This window comes from Micropterus salmoides, unplaced genomic scaffold (genome assembly GCF_014851395.1).
Source record: "Micropterus salmoides isolate LMB-PRFRI ecotype aquatic unplaced genomic scaffold, ASM1485139v1 Ms_hic_scaffold_8, whole genome shotgun sequence".
In the NCBI taxonomy this organism is placed as follows: domain Eukaryota; kingdom Metazoa; phylum Chordata; class Actinopteri; order Centrarchiformes; family Centrarchidae; genus Micropterus; species Micropterus salmoides.
In genome coordinates this window covers 37,953,705-37,973,421 of record NW_024044570.1, presented here as the reverse complement: position 1 = coordinate 37,973,421, position 19,717 = coordinate 37,953,705, and the positions used below count along the sequence as shown (strand labels likewise).

Genomic DNA, 19,717 nt, shown 5'->3' with positions numbered 1-19,717 from the left:
CATTGTCCCCTTGCTGTGTTGATGCCTGGATTTACTGTACTGTATATGTCTTCTGCCTTTCTTCTTAAATTGCTTCTCTGGTACCAGGGTTGCTGAGGATGGGTTGGGGAAGCAACTCACTAGAGGTTTTTTTGTTTTCCAATATTATTTAATTCACTGAAAAATGTTTTGCCTTTATGGATGTTGGCAGTAATATGACTCATACATAATAGAGAACAGGCAGAAACAGGACAAAAACAACATGCCTTGTCTTTGGGGGGGGGGGGGGGGGGGGTAGTAGCTCAGTCCATTGCTTGGGAACTGTCGGCTCTCAGATTCAAGTCCAGTTTGGACCAGTCAATGCATAAGGTGAACTGGTAGCTGGAGAGATGCCAATTCACTTCTTGGGCAGCATTCAACACAATCTCCCCATGAAACTGATCAGCAAACTCAACACTCTGGTTTTAAATACTCTGCAACTGGATATTGGCCTTCCTCACAAACAGACCCCAGAACCACAGTTCGGATTGGTGGTTCTTAACATTGGAGCCCCCCAGGGCTGTGTGCTCAGCCCCCTCCTGTTCACGCTGTACACCCACGACTGCATCCCCCAACATGGAGAGAACTCCCGGATTTAAAACAATGATGAGACTTCATATCGGGAGGAAATTCAAATTTTTACTGCACAAACCTGTCTGCAGTTCCTCCCTCTATGAATTTGTGTTGAACTATTCTTTAACATCATTCAGGCATTCTCAGAGAAAACCCATTCAGCATGTAGCATCTTATTGCATGAAGATGGTCCTTTCATAATTACCTGGAGTGGTACTTATTTTTGTTTGTTTTGTTCAAGTTTGGTACACTATAAAATCAAGTCAAATAAACTGCCTGATGTATTAAATGTGCTATACAAATAATTGCCTTGCCTATAAAAAGGGGGTTTCACATCATTATTGACAGCTGAGCCTTGTTTGCGAGTGGGTCGCCCGGGTGTATGGGCAAGACCTCGAAACGGCTCCAATCACTACTGCCCAGACTCTGGCTCCAAATGGTGTCACCAGTGCATGACATGCAGTGCCTGTATCTTTGAAATTTTGGCTTCATTTTGTATAGGGGGAGGAAGTGGAGATGCGTCGTCCATCTTTACATAATATGATATATATCAAAACTTTGACTGATAGTGGTTTCTGCCTGGTTAGACTACAGTACCAAACTTAATTTCTAAGTCACATCAGTCACTCAGTTTTATACTGGTCTGCTAATGTGTGCTGGTATAGGCTCCAGTCCAAAAGACACTGGATACAGGATAAGTGGTTTGATAGATTAGACCACCGACTGACTGTCTATTCTGCTACCACATGTAGTCAAATTCTTTGTAAACCCTTTATACAATTCATATGTTTCTGAATGTGTTTCTGGTCAGAAACTACCAGCTGTGCATTGATGCCACCATGACAATATTTATTTTCTCAGATCCCTTTTCCAATTGACAAGATATTTTTCATGTTATAATGACATATTGTTGTCACTATTACATAAAAAAATTATTTAGATATAACAATACAAAATTCTAGTTATAACAATATATTACTTTACCTTGTTATATTATGAAACATTCTCTTCATAACACTATACCAACATGCCTCTTGAAAAAAAAGGAACAAACAACATCTAACTTATCTTGTCAAATAACTGAACAAAATCAAAATTTTCACAGTACCCTCTGAACTGGCACAAGGCCTGGGACACAGAAAGGCCTGGGACGACCAAGGTCGAACCCCAGACCTTCTTACTGTGAGGCGACAGAGCCACCATGCCACCCTGTGCAAATATAGTTGGTGTGAATAAATCCTGTTTGAGTTTCTCTTATCACAGATTAGCCCTGTCCAAAACTGTTAAAACAGCATATAGAAGGGTTATGGTTTTTGTTATACCAACTAATCATGTTAAAATGACAGATCTCCCTTTCAATTACATATATTGATTATGTGTAATAACAGGAACATTTCTTGATATAACCAGAGAGGATGTTTGAAGATGATGTTGACTTGATGTTGCAGGAACCTCTCAGTGTTCAGCACTCCAGGTCTCAGCAGGAAGCCCAGCAGAGCCAGCAGGATGTTTACTGTGTCCACCAAGTCCAACCCACCACCTAAAGTTCCTCAACCAGAACGACTAGATCAGGTCTACGAGGCACTGAAGAAAGGCCTTCAGTGAGTACACTCACATACACATACAAATAGCAACTCTGCAATTCTGAAGTCCTATGTACTGTGCTCCTACGTTGCATTACTATTGCAGTATGGTTTAAGAGAATGGACATTTCACATACTGAACCCCAAATTGCTCCTGATGGTAGTGTGTAAATGTGTATGTGTATTTCTCTTTCTGATGGCAGAAGCACCTTAGCCTCTGCCTCAGTATATGAATGTTTGTGAATGGAGTGAATGTTATATAATGTAAAAGTGCTTTGAGTGGTCAGAAAGACTAAAAAGGCACTATACAAGTACATGCCATTTACCATTTATTGCAGGGAGTTAGATGAGAAGATAGATACCACTTGCGTATCTGTCCATTTAATATAATACTACAGCCATCTTAGCTTAAAGACTCTGTCCAAAGGTATGAAAATCCACTGACCAACACCCCTAAAGCTCAATAATTAACACGTATTAGTCAGATGGTCAGATGGCAAAGTTTAGATCATTGTCATAAAATTCAAACATGTGTGTCTATATGTGTGTGTCTCAGGTCTTACCTGCAGGTTCATCAGATGGACTTAGACAGCCTCAGCAGACAGATGAAAGAATCAAAGAGGAATTCCAGACTGGTATGTTCTGACATTGTACTGTTTAGCTTTGCGGGGAAGGAAAAACATGTTATTTATTCATTTTAATGTTATTAAAATTTTCTTATGTCTAATGTGGACACAAGCACTTTCATTTCCTGATGTTTTGATATAATGAAAATGTCAACAAAGCAAAATATCACTTAACATGAAGAGTGTACATCACATTTTGCATCCACAAAAGAGAAACTGATCATGTGACTTGTTTCTGCCTCCTCAGGGTTTCCTGTACGAACTGGACAAGGTGAGTTACTTTCATTTCATAAATAACTACCTCAACTGCACCAAGAAGTTTGGGGTTTGAGGTTTATATAATCATAAATTCAGGATAATGTACATTCCCACAGTATTAATTTCATCAGAACAAGAACAGAGCCATGCCATAGGACCTGTGCTCCTTTCACTTTCTCTCTCTACACTAATTTTTTCCACTTATTTTTCAGGTTTTTTTTAAAAGCCGTTTACTACCTTCAGTTTAACTCAACACTTCCTGCACAGATATTTCACAATAAAAACCTTCCAACCTTCCAACTTACCTGGTAGCCTTTTTATTTCAAAACATTTTTAAGAAGTGTTGACGGTATCTTAACAGAGATCAAAAATTAGAAACTAGAATCCATATTTGTAGAAATGTACATCATGCTGAATTTATAAGGTGACTCATTCCATTACAGAAAATATGGGCCACCTCCGTGTTTGTAGTAGGCTGGCCTGAGCCTGTAGTTGGACATAAGCTGAGATATTGTGAAAATAGTTCTTTCTGTGTTGACAAGTAGGAATAAAAGTGACTATTTGTTTCTAACTGACAGCAAGTGAAAGTGACTGAGAGGTACATAAGACGACTGGAGTTTCACCTCAGCAAGGTAAGACCACCATGATCCCTGTCAAACAATGCCTTTCCCCTTCAGTGAATGTCACAGTAAATAAAACATGTCCAAAACATTTTGGAAATGTGCAGAAATGTGCATATTATGTAACTATATTGGACTGGTTGCTTATAGTAAGATGGATTTGTTTTGTCTTTACATTACCTTTTTAATGAACCCTGGTATTTAATTTTGTTTTTCATCATAAAAGTCTTGGACCATTTTGCTGTAGCTGCTGGTTGTTTTTTGTCGAGACTGACTAACTGTTAATACAACTTACTGGTCATATTTAAATAGGCAGTGTTTGTGAAGGTCTACTTCAAAAGTATTTACAAGGTACAAGGTTGTTTATTAGTCATTATACAAGCACAAGGCTGCATAACTAAATGAAATTTGTAGTTCCTTCGTGCTACACACACTATTTTACACGGCAATATTAAAATATGGTAACATATAAAATAAAATAAAACAAAAACAATACAGTTATTTATATACATGCACGTATATACCCCGAACATTCCACAGTGCAATTTTTGAATTTGCATCTGGGGTTAATGTAAACAGCAGCAACCAGATGATAATTTTTATTAAAATAAACAGTCTGACATTTAGGAAACAGTGTCCATCTTGACCAAGCATCATCGATGTAAAACACAGTCGCCCACTCATCTTGCTGGAGTCTTGACAGCTGACAGCTCGGAACAGGACCACCCGACCAGTCATAACCGGATGACCGGGTGCATGGGGGCGGCCTGGTGACTCTAAATTGACCTTAAGTGTGAGTGTGACTAGTTGTTTGTCTATGTGTGGCCCTGCGATGGACTGGCGACCTGTCCAGGGTGTGCCCGACGTTAGCTGGGATTGGCTCCAGACCCCCGCGACCTTGTACGCGGTTCATTTTGTAGAATTTTATGAGAAAACATGCCCGATGTTTTAATTTTTTTTTATTCATCACACAATTTCACTTTTATCAATTATTATGGCTTATTGACTTACATAACCTTTTAGCTGAGGTTGTACAGATTTTATGGATATGAAGCATTTGAAGATACTCATATAAATGACATCACAATAGGCAAAAATACCAGAGTAGGCACTGGCGGGCCATTTGTATTGCAGATTAAACTAGAAAAGCAATTTCTGAAGCGGTGTGAATGCTATCTGCTGAAGGGCTTGCACTAAACTGAATTGCTGAAGTTGAATAGTACAAATTTATGGAAGATGTAGAAAGTTTTGTAGAAAAGCTGACGCTAAACTGAATTGCTGTCTTGAACAAATTTGAATAGTACTTATGTATGCAATATGTGGAAGGTTGTAAGGATTGTTGAAAAGCTGACGCTACACTGCATTGCTGGCTTTAATGTGCAGAAAGTAGCTGAAGGAAACTAATCTTGGAAACATGGGAAATGTTTTAAAGAATATGAATAAGATTTTAAATCAGAATCAGAAGGAGTTTTATTGTCAAGTATGTCAGCATGGCTCCTCTCCTGGCTCTCTTTCCTCTTCTCTGAGTGATCGCCACACCCGCCGTGGCACCTGTCTGAGTAGTATGTAGCTGCAGTACTAGAGGCTGCAGTTTCAGGACAGCAATCCTAGGACCAGAATTGCATTTCTAGGACCCTTGTTTACTTTGGTAGTGCCAGCTAGCTGGCTAGCTATGCAGCGTGTGTTACTTTTGATAGCCCCCTGAAGCCAATTACCCTTACCACAAACATCAGAGTGTGTGCGTAAACCTAAGTTATTGATTATATGCATTTCGACTGGTTAACCCTACACCTGGGCCTCACGGGCGACGTGCTAGCAGACGGTGCCACCACCACTCCACTAAATGGCCAAAAATCAATTAACAATGTATGTGTCAGCTAGAGGTCTGACAATCTCCATATTTTTACTTTAAATCCAAATTAGTCCATACCGATAATTTCATCAGAACATTCAGAGTGTGAAGTAGAAAACACCCAGACAGCACATACGTCTACCAAATATGCATAAGCTCTAGATTTACAAATTTCATTAAAGGAAACTTGAATATGTAGGAATACTGGGATGTACTGTACAAAGAAATTGCGGTGAGAGTGCTAGCTGTTGAAATGCTGATACTAAACTGGATTGGTGGCTTTAAAAGTTGTACCAATAATGTATGTAAGATTTGGAACATCATAAGGTTTGAGAGGAAATGTTGAGGGTGACACCTGCCTCCTTAGTTTGTGTACGCAAGTCACCACTGCACTGAACACTTAAGTCACAGTATACTGCTACCTACTAACATGTCATGTGTACAGTTACAAATGCTCACACATACATACACACTCAATTACTCAATGTTTTTAAAAATATAATCAAAAACTACAATGCAGTCCCATAAAATAGAGCACTGGTGTGTGTGTGTGCATAAAATTAAAGCCCTCACCTTCAACTCCCCTTGGCTCAGCTTGCCCTGTGGTGGACACTGTCTCTGCGGGTAAGATTGTACAGCTATATATGCATGAGAAGAACTTCAGTAATAAATATTAGGTATGTTTTTTTGCCCACCGATCCCGATCCGAGCCATTTAATATTGAGTACTGTATCTGCCGATTCCGAGTCCTGTGCAGTTCAATAAAAACATAAAAACAATTGTTTGTCTATTGTTGTGACTTAGATGAAGATCAGATCACATTTTATGACCAATTTATGCAGAAATCCAGGTAATTCCAAATGGTTCACATTCTTTTTCATGCGACTGTACTTATGACTAACAATAACAAACATTTCAGCATAAACGAGGATAAGTCCAATTACGGGAGGGGCCGCTCGTATCCCCCCTCAATAGTGAAAAATGTTGAACCAGTTGAGTGCCAAAAAACGCAGCAGAATAATAATAAAAGTCAAGATATTTTGGATAAAAGAACATATGTTGTGAATGCTTCCAGCATACATAAAAGTGACATTGTGTATCTTTCCCCGTCTTTTCCCAGATTGAGGAGCTATATGAAGCCTACTGCCTGCAGAGGAGACTCAGGGACGGAGCCAACAAGATGGTGAAGGCATACACTGCCTCTCCAGGCAGTAAGGAGGCCAGGGAGAGTTTAGGAGAAGCCAATAAAGGATACAAAGAGTACACAGAGGTAAGGTGAAGAGGAGGGATAGAGTGAAAAGGGGATTAAGATGGAATGCTGAAAAATGGTAAATGTATAGTGATCCTTGAAATAACAGGGTCATTGCATGGGCAGGTAGCAGGTGAATACATTATAAAGCAATAGGATTTAACATAGCACAACTAATATAGATCCAGCAGCTCTATAGTTCTGACCTGCTTGGTTAAAAATCTCTCTTTGATCCTCTTTGCAGAACATGTGTGTGTTAGAGAGCGAGTTGGAGAACCAGCTGGGAGAGTTCCACATTAAGATGAAAGGTAAGAATAAAACATCATTGCGATTTCACCTGTTTGTCTTCACTCTTCCCTCCTTCCTCTCATCCTCAATTTTTTTGTCTGTCTTTTTTCATTCTCTTCTTGAATTTGATTGTCCTAGCCAACAACAAAAAGCACATATACTCTGAGGAAAACCAACTAGAAAGGGTACATACTCTACAACTCCTTGTGACTGGGACACTCACATAATTAAAATAATTCTTTAGTGAAACATACTTGGCTATAAATGGGTAGAAAATACAATAACACGTGAACGCACACAACAATTCCAATAGTTATTAAACATGAATCAGGCCATCAACAGGTTACGTTTTAAATGGCTCCTGTCTTGAAAAATTATTCTATGATCACTGAACAAACACGGTTACTATAGGGTGACCTAATTCATCAGCTTGTAAACACTTTATTAGTAGTCTGGTTTACTTAAGAGGAGTTGAAGGGGAGGCACGGAGGGAGAGATGTGAGGCAAAAACCATGTGAGGTGAATTTGAGTCAAAACCCATAATCCTTACTGGAGATGTATCTCAGTCAAATCTGAAAGGTCCAGTGTGTAATATTTCTGAGGATCTATTGACAGAAATGCAATATAGAATCCATAAGTATGTTTTCAGAGGTGAATAAAGACCTTACATAATGAACCATTATGTTTTTATTACCTTAGAATAAGCCATTTCTATCTACATAACCATTACGTTTCTACGGTAGCTGAAAACAGACAAACAGCTCTACAGAGCGTGTTTCGTCACTACGTTGTTCTTGTTCGACTTCTGGTAGAATTCAGGCAGTGCAGACACTCATCCCTACATTGAATATGTACGTTAGAAGAAGAAGAAGTAGTAATAATATGTTGCAGGGGTCGGCAAATAAGTTTTGCATTGGAGCAATATTTTCAACCATTAGGTGGTGGATGAGAATATTAGCCATAATATTTAAATTTATTAACGTTACTTGGTTAGTTCAGTTGGTAAGGCGCAGGGCTCGCAACCCAAGGGTTCAGTTTTCAATCCTACCTCAGGACAACTCTCTCCAACAAATGGATTCTGCAGCGAATGTTTCTCACATTATAGCATGTGCTGCACTCTTTTTGTTTCGGTCTTTGATCCACATCCATCAACCTACTTTCCCCAGTATCTCCAAGCAGAAGACATTTAGGGGAATCACGTTTTCTGAGGCTCTTTCAGAAGTGTGTCAAGCTGGCTACAGACTCTTTTAATGTCGTTCAGAATTTTTCAAAGTAAAAGCTCAGTTTAACTCCAATGCTGCTATACAGTAAAAAAAAGCTTCTCGCACTTTTATTTTGTAAGCAGAACCACCAAAGAGGAAGTGATTATGTGAGTAACTGTCGCTGCCATGACATGAGATCTATTTCAGCACCGCTATCAAAGCATTTATTTATTTATATTTTTTGCCACTATCAAATAACCATAATCTGACTGTGGGCTAGATGTTATTGTTGGCGGGCGGTTTTGGCGAGGGGCCATAATCACAGTGAGAATTGTGTTTCCCTTGTCAAGTTTGTATAAACTTTATTTAATGTGTTCTTTATAATGGACTGTGGTCCAGAAACAGTGACAGTGTTTCACACTCTTGGTTTACATTTTCCATGTTATCTGTCAGTGCCATGGTTTTACTGAATAATTAAAGGTTCAGTGTGTAAGTTTTAGTGACATCTAGTGGTGAGGGTTGTGAATTGCACCCCCTCCCCTATCCAAGCGAGTAGTGTAGCTACGGTGCCTGAGACAGGACAAAAGATGTCATCTATGAGATAGCCAGTCAAGAGAGTTGCCAGTCAAGAATTGAGGTTTCTTTAGATAGATATATTAACAAATTATATTTACTTAATTATTCAGTAAAATCATGTTGTTTTTTTTATATTATTGTTACTTGTTCATTAATAAACAACAGCCACATGAAGAAATGAAGTGCTACTTGATGTCTCATACTCCTGTAATACAGTATTTTACATCTTGGGAGGGTTGGCTCATCTGGACTAACAAACCAAAAAAAATGAAGAACATCTCAAAAACTATCACATCTAGTGCATCAAGTATGACCACTGACAGATACCAGGACAATGTAAGCCTCACTGTTTCTGCACCACAGTCCATTATAAACCACATAATACATGAAGTTTACAAAGGCATTGGCTGGTGAGAATCAAGGCTCCTCTCACTGTGCTTAATTAATTAGATAAGCAATCTGCAAATCTTTCCAAAATGTCTTTTGAATTTTTTGAAATACAACAGAAACACAAAGTAGTACAGACTCTTTTAATGTAATTTCAGCTTGTGGTAAAACGTTTTTTAGTTTTTAATGGACATTTAGCATGTGAAATACAAATTACACATTTGTGTGCACAGTGGGAAGCAATATCCCAAAAAACTTTTTTTAATGCAAATTTGGAAAGTATTTATTATTGGTCACTTGATAGACACACGGTCTTGTTATATATCACCATTAGCAGTAAAAAGAAATACATGTTTTCCACCAGGGCAGTAAGATGTGAAGTTTAGCTGCTGATCTGAGCTTCCCTGCTGTTACCGTTTCATTACCAATAATATTCATCATCTGTCTCAGGAAGATAACGGTACATTTCTGTCCACGTAACAAAGCCATAACAGAGGCTGGAGAAGAACTACATGAAGTTACAATCCAACTAAATATTTTTTCTACCAGCGCAGTAAAAGTTTAGCTGGCTGACCTGAGCTTCCAGCTGTAAGCTACCTTTTATTGCCAATTAGTGATCAGCTGGTTGTCTCACAAACGTAACAAAACCAAAACAGAGGGCTGGAGAGAGAGTAACTACATGAAATTAATACATCTACATATTTTACACCACAAGCCAAAGCCAGTGCTGGAGAATAAACCAATCCAACTAACCTTACATGATTTTTCTACCAGGGCAGTAAAGGTTTAGCTGGCTGATGCTTCCATGCTCTAAGCTAACGTTAAGGTTTTATTGCCAACTAATGTTACCGATCAGCTGATTGTCTCGCTAACGTAATCGGCAAAGCCAAACCACAGGCTGAAGAATAATTAGGTGACATGAAATTAATGCAACTACATATTGACAGGGGAAACACCTCACCTCTCTCGGTGATTATAGCCAGCTTCAAGCTAAAGCTATCAAACAACAGTTTTCATTCTAAAGCCTGACAAACTTAAGTTCATTACCTGTCCAGCAGAAAACAGACAGCTTCAGCAACCGCTTCCAAAATTCATCTGTCCCACATTACAGCCTTCCATCTTGAAAAATCCACATCCATGATTTCTGCTGTCAGCTGTTTTTATCTGTCCTGGTCTGGCTTCATGGTCTTTTCAACCTTTTACACTGTTTTTACACCATTCACACACTGAGCCTAAGTAATCACACTGAAACTAACATTCACACACTGAGCCTAAGTAATCACACTGAAACTAACATTCACACACTGAGCCTAAGTAATCAAACTGAAACTAACATTCACACACTGAGCCTAAGTAATCACACTGAAACTAACATTCACACACGTAGGATTGAACCACCGACCTTCTGATTAAGGGGCAATCCGCTCTACCTCCTGAGCCACAGTCGGCTCCACAGAGCCATAGGCTGTCAGCTCTTGTGCTAAATAACGTGTGTGCTTGTTCATTTGTCCAAATGTCACTTCTCTTCTTACTTTTAATAAACCAGAGAACTACTCAGAGACTGTTTATTATTATTATTATTGTTTCCTCTTCTTCTTCTACGGACCCATTTAATGTAGTGACAGGCGTCTACACTGCCGGATTTATACAAGCAGAAGAACGCCGTGATGACGAAGCGCTGTTTGTCCGTTGTTGGCTATTGTAGAAACAAAACAAAACAAAATACAGCAACCTCCACAGAAAGGGGTGCCCGCGGTTATGTAGATAGAAATGGCTCATTCTAAGGTAATAAAAACGTAACAGTTCATTATGTAAGGTCTTTATACACCACTGAAAACATAGTTATGGATATTATATTGCATTTCTGTCAATAGATCCTTAGTATTACACACTAGACTGGACTAAATATACCTAAAGAAACCTCATTTCTTGACTGGCTACTCTCTGCTGTCTCAGAAGAGGCACCTTTTGTGCTGTGTCAGACACCATAGCTGTCCTATGCTCTTTGAAAAGTTAGGGGGCAGTGGTAGACTGGACCGATGGTTGCAATTCACAACCCTCACCACTAGATGCCTCTAAATCTTACACACTGGACCTTTAACACAGAGACATGAAACACATGATATAATTCTATATGAGTTACACTTCCCAACGATATCATTATCTCTGATGTCCATCTCAAATAACTGTCCATAAAACCACTTAGAAATCAAGTTCTTTCTTCAGTATCAAAGTAAATGATGAAGGTCTGTACATCCATGGGCACATTGCAAATAGGAACTGCAAAAGCGAATACCAGTATCTGCCTGTAGCTGACATTACAACAGCCCATTTCATGAGCTTTTATGTGGCCATCCTATTCGGGTGACTTTAAGTTTTTCTATCACATTAGTCCTGAAACAGGCCTTCATGTTGGTGTTAGCACGTTTCCATCTATCAGATATCAGTAATGTTATAATAACCATAAACTGATAGTCTACATCTGTTTCTGTTTGTTTTTTAAGGTCTGGCAGGATTTGCTAGATTGTGTGCTGGTGACCAGTATGAGGTTAGTCCCGTCAGTTTCTCTGCCCTGTCCCTCCCTCTCTAGCTCTGTCTCTCGCTCTCTCTCTCTGTCTCTAGCCAGGTTTCCATTTATCCAAATGTAGCTCAGAATTTTGCGATAATCAGGAAAAGACGTGTGAATATTAACCCTTGTAAAACTCTTTTGAATTTTTGTTGTTTCCACTCATTTTCTTAATGCAACAAAGCAGGTGGATGGAAACCCACCTTCTGTCTCTTCTCTCTCAAATTAAAATGTATTTATTGGCATGACCATAATGAGAAATAGCATTTCCAAAGCATTGTGTGAATACTGGCAATGATATACACTCAGAACATTGTTATGTAAAGGTAAAGGACAAAGGAAAATACAGCTTTAGGGCCCGTGTCCACCAAAGCGGTTTTTGCCAGCTGAAAACGGCAGCTGCTTTTCTGAAATTGCCCAGCAGGGAGCACTAGCTAGCGTTTTTGAGTCGCAGCGTTTTTTCTGACTGCTTTGGTTGCTATGATACATTTGTTGCAAGCAGTTCTACCTAACTTTACTGGATTTAAAAATGTCATGTTTTTACTAGCTTGTAAAAACGCGGCGCTCCCATTGCAATGAATTGAAAAAAAAAAGACGCTGGCTCAGGAAGAAACGCTTTGGTGGACACAGGCCCAGATATATGAAATAATTACCAATTAATTACAGAGAGTGATTTTAAAACCTGACTGCAACAGCAGATTTAAATAGGTGGTATTATGCTCATTTTCATGTTCAAAGTCTTATTTAGGGGTTGTACCAGAACAGGTTTACATGGTTTAATTTTCAAAAAACACCATATTTTTCTCTCTGCACATTGCTGCTGCTCCTCTTTTCACCCTGTGTGTTGTACGCTCCGCTCTTGAGCTACAGAGTGATGCATCTTACTTGTACAAAATCTTTGTTGGGAGTTGCACATGCGCAGTTCCCAGGTAAGGACTACTAGCCAATCAGAAGCAGAGAAGGGCGGGTCGTAAGAAACAACGTAGTGTGATCCAAATCAAAGCTGCTTCAGAATTTCCAGGCTCACGAGTCGGAGTTGCATCGTCTTTTAGGATTAAACGTTGAACTGTTGCCGGTGTTCTGACGATCTCTGCTGCCTTGATGAAAAATGCTACCATAGCACAAATCGATAGACTGGACTCTACTCGGTCCTGCCCCGTTTTCCATTGCAGATAGTACCCAGAGATAGTACGTAGCTTGTCGTCATAGCGACACCACACCCAACTGCCGTGACGTAATGTTCAATGCGACACACACACCAGTGATCCACACAGCTTTCTCTTTTTAAAGTTAAAACGTTTAACACTCCTCAGAATGTAAAGACAGATAAGCGGTATGAAAACCTTCCAGCTGTGTTTTCCTCTGCCGTTGTTGCTGCAGCGGTCCGTGTGACGGCGGGAGCAGAGGGCTCTGTGAGCGGGCGGCTGGTCGGCCTCACACGCTCCTCCCGCGGGTCACAGCAGGCTTCCAAGAGAGCAAAAAGCCAAAAAGCACAATACCACCTCTTTAAGTTTTTAAACATTTTTTTAAATATTAATAAATCATAATTAGACAGTATATGATAAAATACATGATAAGTAAACAGTACGTAGTATAAATTAAGGCAGATTTCTAACTTCAATCTCAGAAGTCAAATATATTTCTTCCGTGTTTTAGAATCTAAATTGATGGGACTGTTTTCAGCGGTTTTTTGAAGTGATTGATATACATGTCTCCATTTTGCTTAACTGGATCATCAGCATTAGTTTTTACAATTTTCCCTTAATCAATTGTTGTTAATTGTTCATGTGTGTCTTTTTGATCCTGAGTGTATGTTTCTATAATCCTGCATGTATGAGAGTGTATGTCTCGCTCTATTTCTTTGTTATCTGCCACATATGCACTTTCATAGTGAATACTTTATGAAAATGATACAAAACAAAAAATTAAACATACAACTAAGATAAACACAAAGCATACACACACAACTCTACTGACATGCAGAACTGAGACTGATGCTGTGTCTGTGTGTGTGTGTGTGCGTGTGTGCGTGTGTGTGTGTGTGTGTGTTCAGATCTTTATGAAGTATGGGCGGCAACGGTGGAAGCTCCGAGGCAGAATAGAGATCAATGCCAAACAAGTGTGGGACAGTGAAGACATGGTGTTTCTGCCGCTCATCAGTGAGTTCCTCTCTGTGAAGGTCAGTCCCCCCCAGTGTCTTTTGCCAATCTTTCTTAATTACTTAGTTGTGCTTGATCAATGAAAGCATTGCATTTGGGAACACTACTCCTAGAGACTGAACTACGAAACAGGATTTGAGGTTTGCAAGATAACCTTTTAATCCTGGCTGTTCAGTCCTACCACCTCTTGGTTTGTATAGTGATATCATCCTACAGAGACCGATTGAAGCACTAAAGCCTTGTACTTGTTGGACTTTTAAGATATATACTGTAAAACTTAAATTAATAGCCCAGGCTTATTTGCATCTTTTTTTATTAAGCTTTTTTTAAAAGCAGGACAATCCACACAACATACTCATCTCATTCTCTCATGCAGTGCCGCTGCGCAAGGGTGCGCTCGGCAAATATGACATCCAGACTTTTGTCAAATGAGAATATGTAGTTGCATACACATGCACATAAACTCTGCGTTCAGTCAGTGCGTGAGTGTGCGTGGCTGACCAGTGTGGAGACAAAATGCACGAGAGAAAGAGAAAAGCCAGGAGGAAAGTGCGTGAATAAATCCAAAATTGTAAGCCTAACCCTGGGTCATCAGTGCGCATGTGTGTAGTGGCGGAAGAAGAACAACTGCTGAAGAGACCGAGCTCCAGCTTCACCGGCGTTGTGCCGAGTTTCGGATAATTTATTACCATTGATGAATCACACAAAGAATATTTTATCGTTTTTAAATAGCCGGCTACTTGAAATAGACCCTCGAGGAATTCTGACGTGCATGTAGGTGTCGACAGCCATAATGCACGTAAAACTCACACAAGACCGGTGAATGACAGGCGAGAGAGAGAGAGAGAGAGAGAAAAGTTTAGCAGTTTCTCAAGATTAAAACGGGGCCACGATGTGTTACCCCCCATTGCTATCTCCGTGCACAAAAACACACACATGATTCGACTATCAGCCGACTATAGGCAGGACTTGACGATTCTGATTCGACTCTGTAAATCCTTAGTCGGGGACAGCCCTACACACAACCTTATCAGATCTAATGATAATATTAATACATTTTAGCATGCCATAGTCAACTTTAATCATATAAAAGCTAATTTCCCAACAACTAAAATGTGTGATCTGTGGCTAGTAACTTTGGAAAACCACTAGCCACATTAGCTATTGAGCACTATTACAGACACAAGTATGTGAGAAAATAGGTGTATATATAAGTCCAGTGTTTCTATAAGTTGCAAACAGTACAAAGAAAAAGAAAAATGTAATAAATAGGAGTGGATGATTATGTACATGGTGCATGGTTTATATTGACAGTAACATAATGATACATATGTTTAAAACGGTGCTCTTTAAACTGTAAAATTATAATCTATAATGGAAGTGGATATTTTGGTGTTAGAGGGTTATTGACAATGTGTGACTGATTTAATTGTTCGTTACAGTGATAGCTTGTGGATAAAAACTGTTCTGTTTAGGTCTCAACCTGTTAAAGGCTGCATGACTTTGGTAGAATGATCAAACTATATTTGTGTCGTCTCCTAGGTGACAGAGCTGAAAAGCTTAGCCAATCACATAGTTGTAGGAAGTGTTTCCTGCGAGACTAAGGACCTGTTTGCTGCACTACCCCAGTCAGTTGCTGTTGATATTAATGACCTTGGGACGATTAAGCTAAGCCTTGAAGTCACCTGGAAGTAAGTTTTGCCAACCATGCTGTGTCTTAAAAATTGTACTGAGCATTATGAGTACTGTACTGTTTGTTATTTGAGTGTTATTCATTAACAGAACATTGCTTAAATATTATTTTGAATGTTTTGTCTTTTGTCTCTGTCCCCTTCATCCATTCTTTTTTTCCTCTCTGTCAGTCCATTTGATAAAGATGACCAAGGGTCAGTGGCAAGCACTGTCACCAAAGTTCCAACCGCCAGTAAGAGATTCTCAACAATCTTTAACCAGAGTCCACCTGACACGCCGTCTTTACGTGAACAAGCCTTCTATGTGAGTTCCAGTTGCCTCTCTTTTACATCTATAACATATGACTGATGCTTTTCAAAACTGGGATCCTGGAATATTTGGCTTGAATATGCCTATTGCTGGTATTTGTGCCTCAAATTCAAGATTGATTATTATAATGAACCGTATAAAACACGTAAATAAGAGAGAGGTGCAGACAAGAAAGGAATGACAAGACCTCTTTTGGACATATGCTTTGATGCATTTAGTTTGCAGAGTGCAGAGTTTTTGTAGACTTCTGCTAAAAGGAAATTGATGTGAATACATTGGGATTTTAAAATTTTTCATCAAATAAGATTCATTCCATCTCTGGAACAGGCAGTTATATATTCCCGTGGAACAAGACAGAATTGAGATCTCATGGTCTTGAACTACTGCTATGGAGGGAGATTTGAGTTTAGCCAACAACCACACCAATCCCTAATCGTTCCATTGCCCTTTGTTCCACCTGCTGCCTCTTTGACATGCAGTCTCTGCCTCGGAGTCTGACCAGGCGGCAGCACTGGCCGCTGCTGGACATCTTCAGAGACACACTTAGCCAGAGCTGTTCCTGTAGTGACAACTCACCAACAAGACAGCCCACTGCTGTAAGTCATTATTGAGTAGAACCCCCATTGAATGTAGAAGCACAGAGCCCACTTGTAAATTGACTAGTGAGATTAATGTACATTGGAAACATTAGAAACCTAGAACATTAGTCTCCATTTGTTTGAACATGGCTTCATGGCTCTCTAGCTGGTTTCACTGACTGCTGGCTCCCATTTGAGAACCAGGACTAGAAATAGGCTGCTGTAGTGTTTGGTCAAAGTGAAGATAGAACCTCAAGACAGAACCTAGACAGAACTTTTAGCTGTAAATTTCTGATGATGAACCGTGGAGAATCATGGAACTATAACTCTGTATGTTACCACTGACGTAAACTGTCAAAGTATAAAACCTGTGAGACCACAATAGATAGTTAAGAGTTTATTACAACCTTTGTCCAATGTTCATAATTTTGTCCATCAGTAATAATAAAAGTTAATTGCTGAGATTACCAGCAATTCTACTTGGAGCCTCTACATGGAGCCGCCGCCCTGTCTGCCCATCATCTGCAGGAATAGGCATGTAGGTCGGGTGACTTGCCAGCAGTGTTACGAATATGTGATTTTAGAAAGTCTGCAAAAAAACACTTTTTTTCTAATTGGATCCAAGCTGCATTTAGAGTAGGTTTTGGAATGTTATTCCAATTGGATTTCCACAGATGCGTCTCAGACTGGACACTGGCAGTTCAAAATGGATTTCAAAGTCGCACATGACTCACAACAACAATGTAAAATCCAGAGTTATAGAATATCATCAGAGCAGCTGAGTAGAATGTGATTTTGGGAATCTTACTATGGCGAAAGTCACCTTACTCTACCTCTGATTGGCTTAGCCTGATGAAGACGTTTCTCATATAGCCATCATCAGGCTGCCAATCAGAGGCAGAGTAGAGCGGGTCATACCTCTGCCATAGTAGGATTCACAAATGCAAACAGAACCCTGCTGCATTGAAGGGCTAAATGATGGAGCTCCATTTCGCTTTCACGTTGGAAACCGTCCTCGCCAGTGTACTTAGTTACTGACGCCTACGTCTTTGCCACAGCAACTCATGCAGAGGTTGGTGAATCTGATCATTTTAAAAACAGTGTGGACAGATCTGACTGAGAAAATCTGATTTGCCTGTAGTCAGAACAAAGCCTAAATTAGGGCCCGAGCATGAACCGTGTGAGGTCCCTATTGAAACTGAAGGATTTTTTTCTTTTTTCTGCAAAATAAAGACATTTTTGGCGGCCTAAACATGCTCAAAATCTCACCACACTGTGCACACATGTCAGAAGTGGCGAAAAATTACATATTTATGGGTCCTGCACATGGGCATGGCAAAATCGCTCTCTAGTACCACCTGCAAAATTGGAACAAATTAGACCCCACGCCACGTTTAACCTACACGAAATTTTTGGGGACATGTTTCATATGAAGACACACAAAAAAAGCCTCAAGGACCCATATCATAAACGCAACAGGAAGTCTGCCATTTTGAGTTGAAAGTGCAATTTTAACGCATTTTTCACTATTTAGAGGGTGCATGCTTTAACAAACTCCTCCTAGAGAATTGATCTGATCGACTTAAAATTTTCACTGTGCATTCTAAACCCATTGATGATTAAAAGTTGTACAAATGGTGAGTTTTCGTCCACAAGTGTGCTTGTGCCGTGTTGTAACTTCAGTTTACATGCACACATCTGTATCAAAATTTGACATGGATAATAACAGTCCCGCCCTGGACACATGTACATTTACATTTTTCAGAATATGCTAATTCATTTAACATCTATATTAGGGATGAAATGGTATGAAAAGTTTATATGACGATATATATAGTATATATATATATAGTGACCAAAATTATCACGGTTATCAGTATTATCACAGTATTGTAAAAATGTGCCGAAAAAGATTAAAATGTTCTAATACACATACAGTTTTATATTGAAAACTACAAATACAATTGCCATTTTGTTTGCATAAAAAAGCAAATACCTTTTGTAAACATATGAAAATCATCTAAGTGTGCATTATCAAGATTTTATATTTTATATTATATAGTTAATACAATGATCCCGTGGACAATTACATGAGAACAAATAAGTCTTTAGCAGACGAAGTTAAGTAACTGTAATGAGCCCAACAACTGACATGAATACAGAGCAGTCTGTAGCGTTTCTAGATCTGCTGGTTGGTTGACTAAACTGCATAACTTGTTATCATGTGCAGTGGATGAATAGACTCTGCAGACACACGACGCACACAGCAGCAGAACAATGTCGAGCTTCAGTTTACACGCTGTTAGCAAGTCAGCGAGACAAACCAAAGCTAAAAGTTAACTCACCCTGCGTTCACTATAAGGTCATTTTCTTCAATCAAGTTTCCCTCAGCACTCTCATAAAAACTAAAATACGACCGGACTTCAGAGTGACTGAAAAATCTCAGCAGCGTTGTCTTCCGCCGTGTTGTCATCGACCCAAACAAACCCACGCTGCATTCTGCGCATGCGCGCCTGCGTCTGGGAGACGCTGGACAGTGTTTGCCGTGAGATTATAATAGTGCGGTATCTGTACCCGGTTCAATCACAAAGCCCCTGCTCTGTGCTGATTGATGCGGCTTCTGTCAAAAATAGACTGGCAGTGAATATTGAACTTTAGCTAAACTTTTTTTAAAAATGCAAATCGAATCGTAATCGCAATATCTGGCAGAAAAATCGCAATTAGATTTTTTCCCCAAATCGTACGGATATGTAGCCATTGAACGTGTCATCATCAATATAGAGAGGGGTTAAATTTCCAAGTATAATGAGGGTTATAAAGACTGAAGTCGATGAACAATGAGAGGGTTGCATGGTCCGAAATTAAGATACTATGGTAAGTCGAACTTATTACATTCGAAATAAGTCTAGAGTCAACCAGCATATGATCAATTCTTGTGAAACTGCCATGCACAGGGGAGAAGAAAAAAAATTCCTTGCTGGTGTCTCCAAATGTCGACCAGGTCCAGGGATTTGGTAAGAGACAGATTTTAATAATGGGGCCACGGATGAGGAGGACCTATCCAATAGCGGATCAAAATAACAGCTAAAGTCACCGCCGATAATTATATTATGATCATTATATTCCGTGACAAGATTGAATACTTTAAAGAAAAAATCAGGGCTATCGAAGTTGGGGGGGT

General features: G+C 39.5%; 1 protein-coding gene across 6 annotated transcripts in view; it reads left to right on the top strand.

Moving 5' to 3' along the window:
- Positions 1 to 19,717, top strand: part of ripor1 (RHO family interacting cell polarization regulator 1) — a 144,017-nt gene that overhangs the window by 78,329 nt on the left and 45,971 nt on the right. For 5 of the 6 annotated variants that reach the window (XM_038705633.1, XM_038705630.1, XM_038705632.1 and 2 more), the window contains exons 3-13: positions 2,040 to 2,192; positions 2,731 to 2,809; positions 3,048 to 3,071; positions 3,637 to 3,690; positions 6,651 to 6,800; positions 7,024 to 7,087; positions 11,737 to 11,780; positions 13,852 to 13,977; positions 15,500 to 15,648; positions 15,820 to 15,952; positions 16,438 to 16,554. In XM_038705633.1, the coding sequence (XP_038561561.1) occupies positions 2,040 to 2,192; positions 2,731 to 2,809; positions 3,048 to 3,071; positions 3,637 to 3,690; positions 6,651 to 6,800; positions 7,024 to 7,087; positions 11,737 to 11,780; positions 13,852 to 13,977; positions 15,500 to 15,648; positions 15,820 to 15,952; positions 16,438 to 16,554 (1,093 nt within the window). The remainder of the gene's footprint in view (positions 1 to 2,039; positions 2,193 to 2,730; positions 2,810 to 3,047; positions 3,072 to 3,636; positions 3,691 to 6,650; positions 6,801 to 7,023; positions 7,088 to 11,736; positions 11,781 to 13,851; positions 13,978 to 15,499; positions 15,649 to 15,819; positions 15,953 to 16,437; positions 16,555 to 19,717) is intronic. The other variant, XM_038705634.1, reaches the window with a different exon arrangement.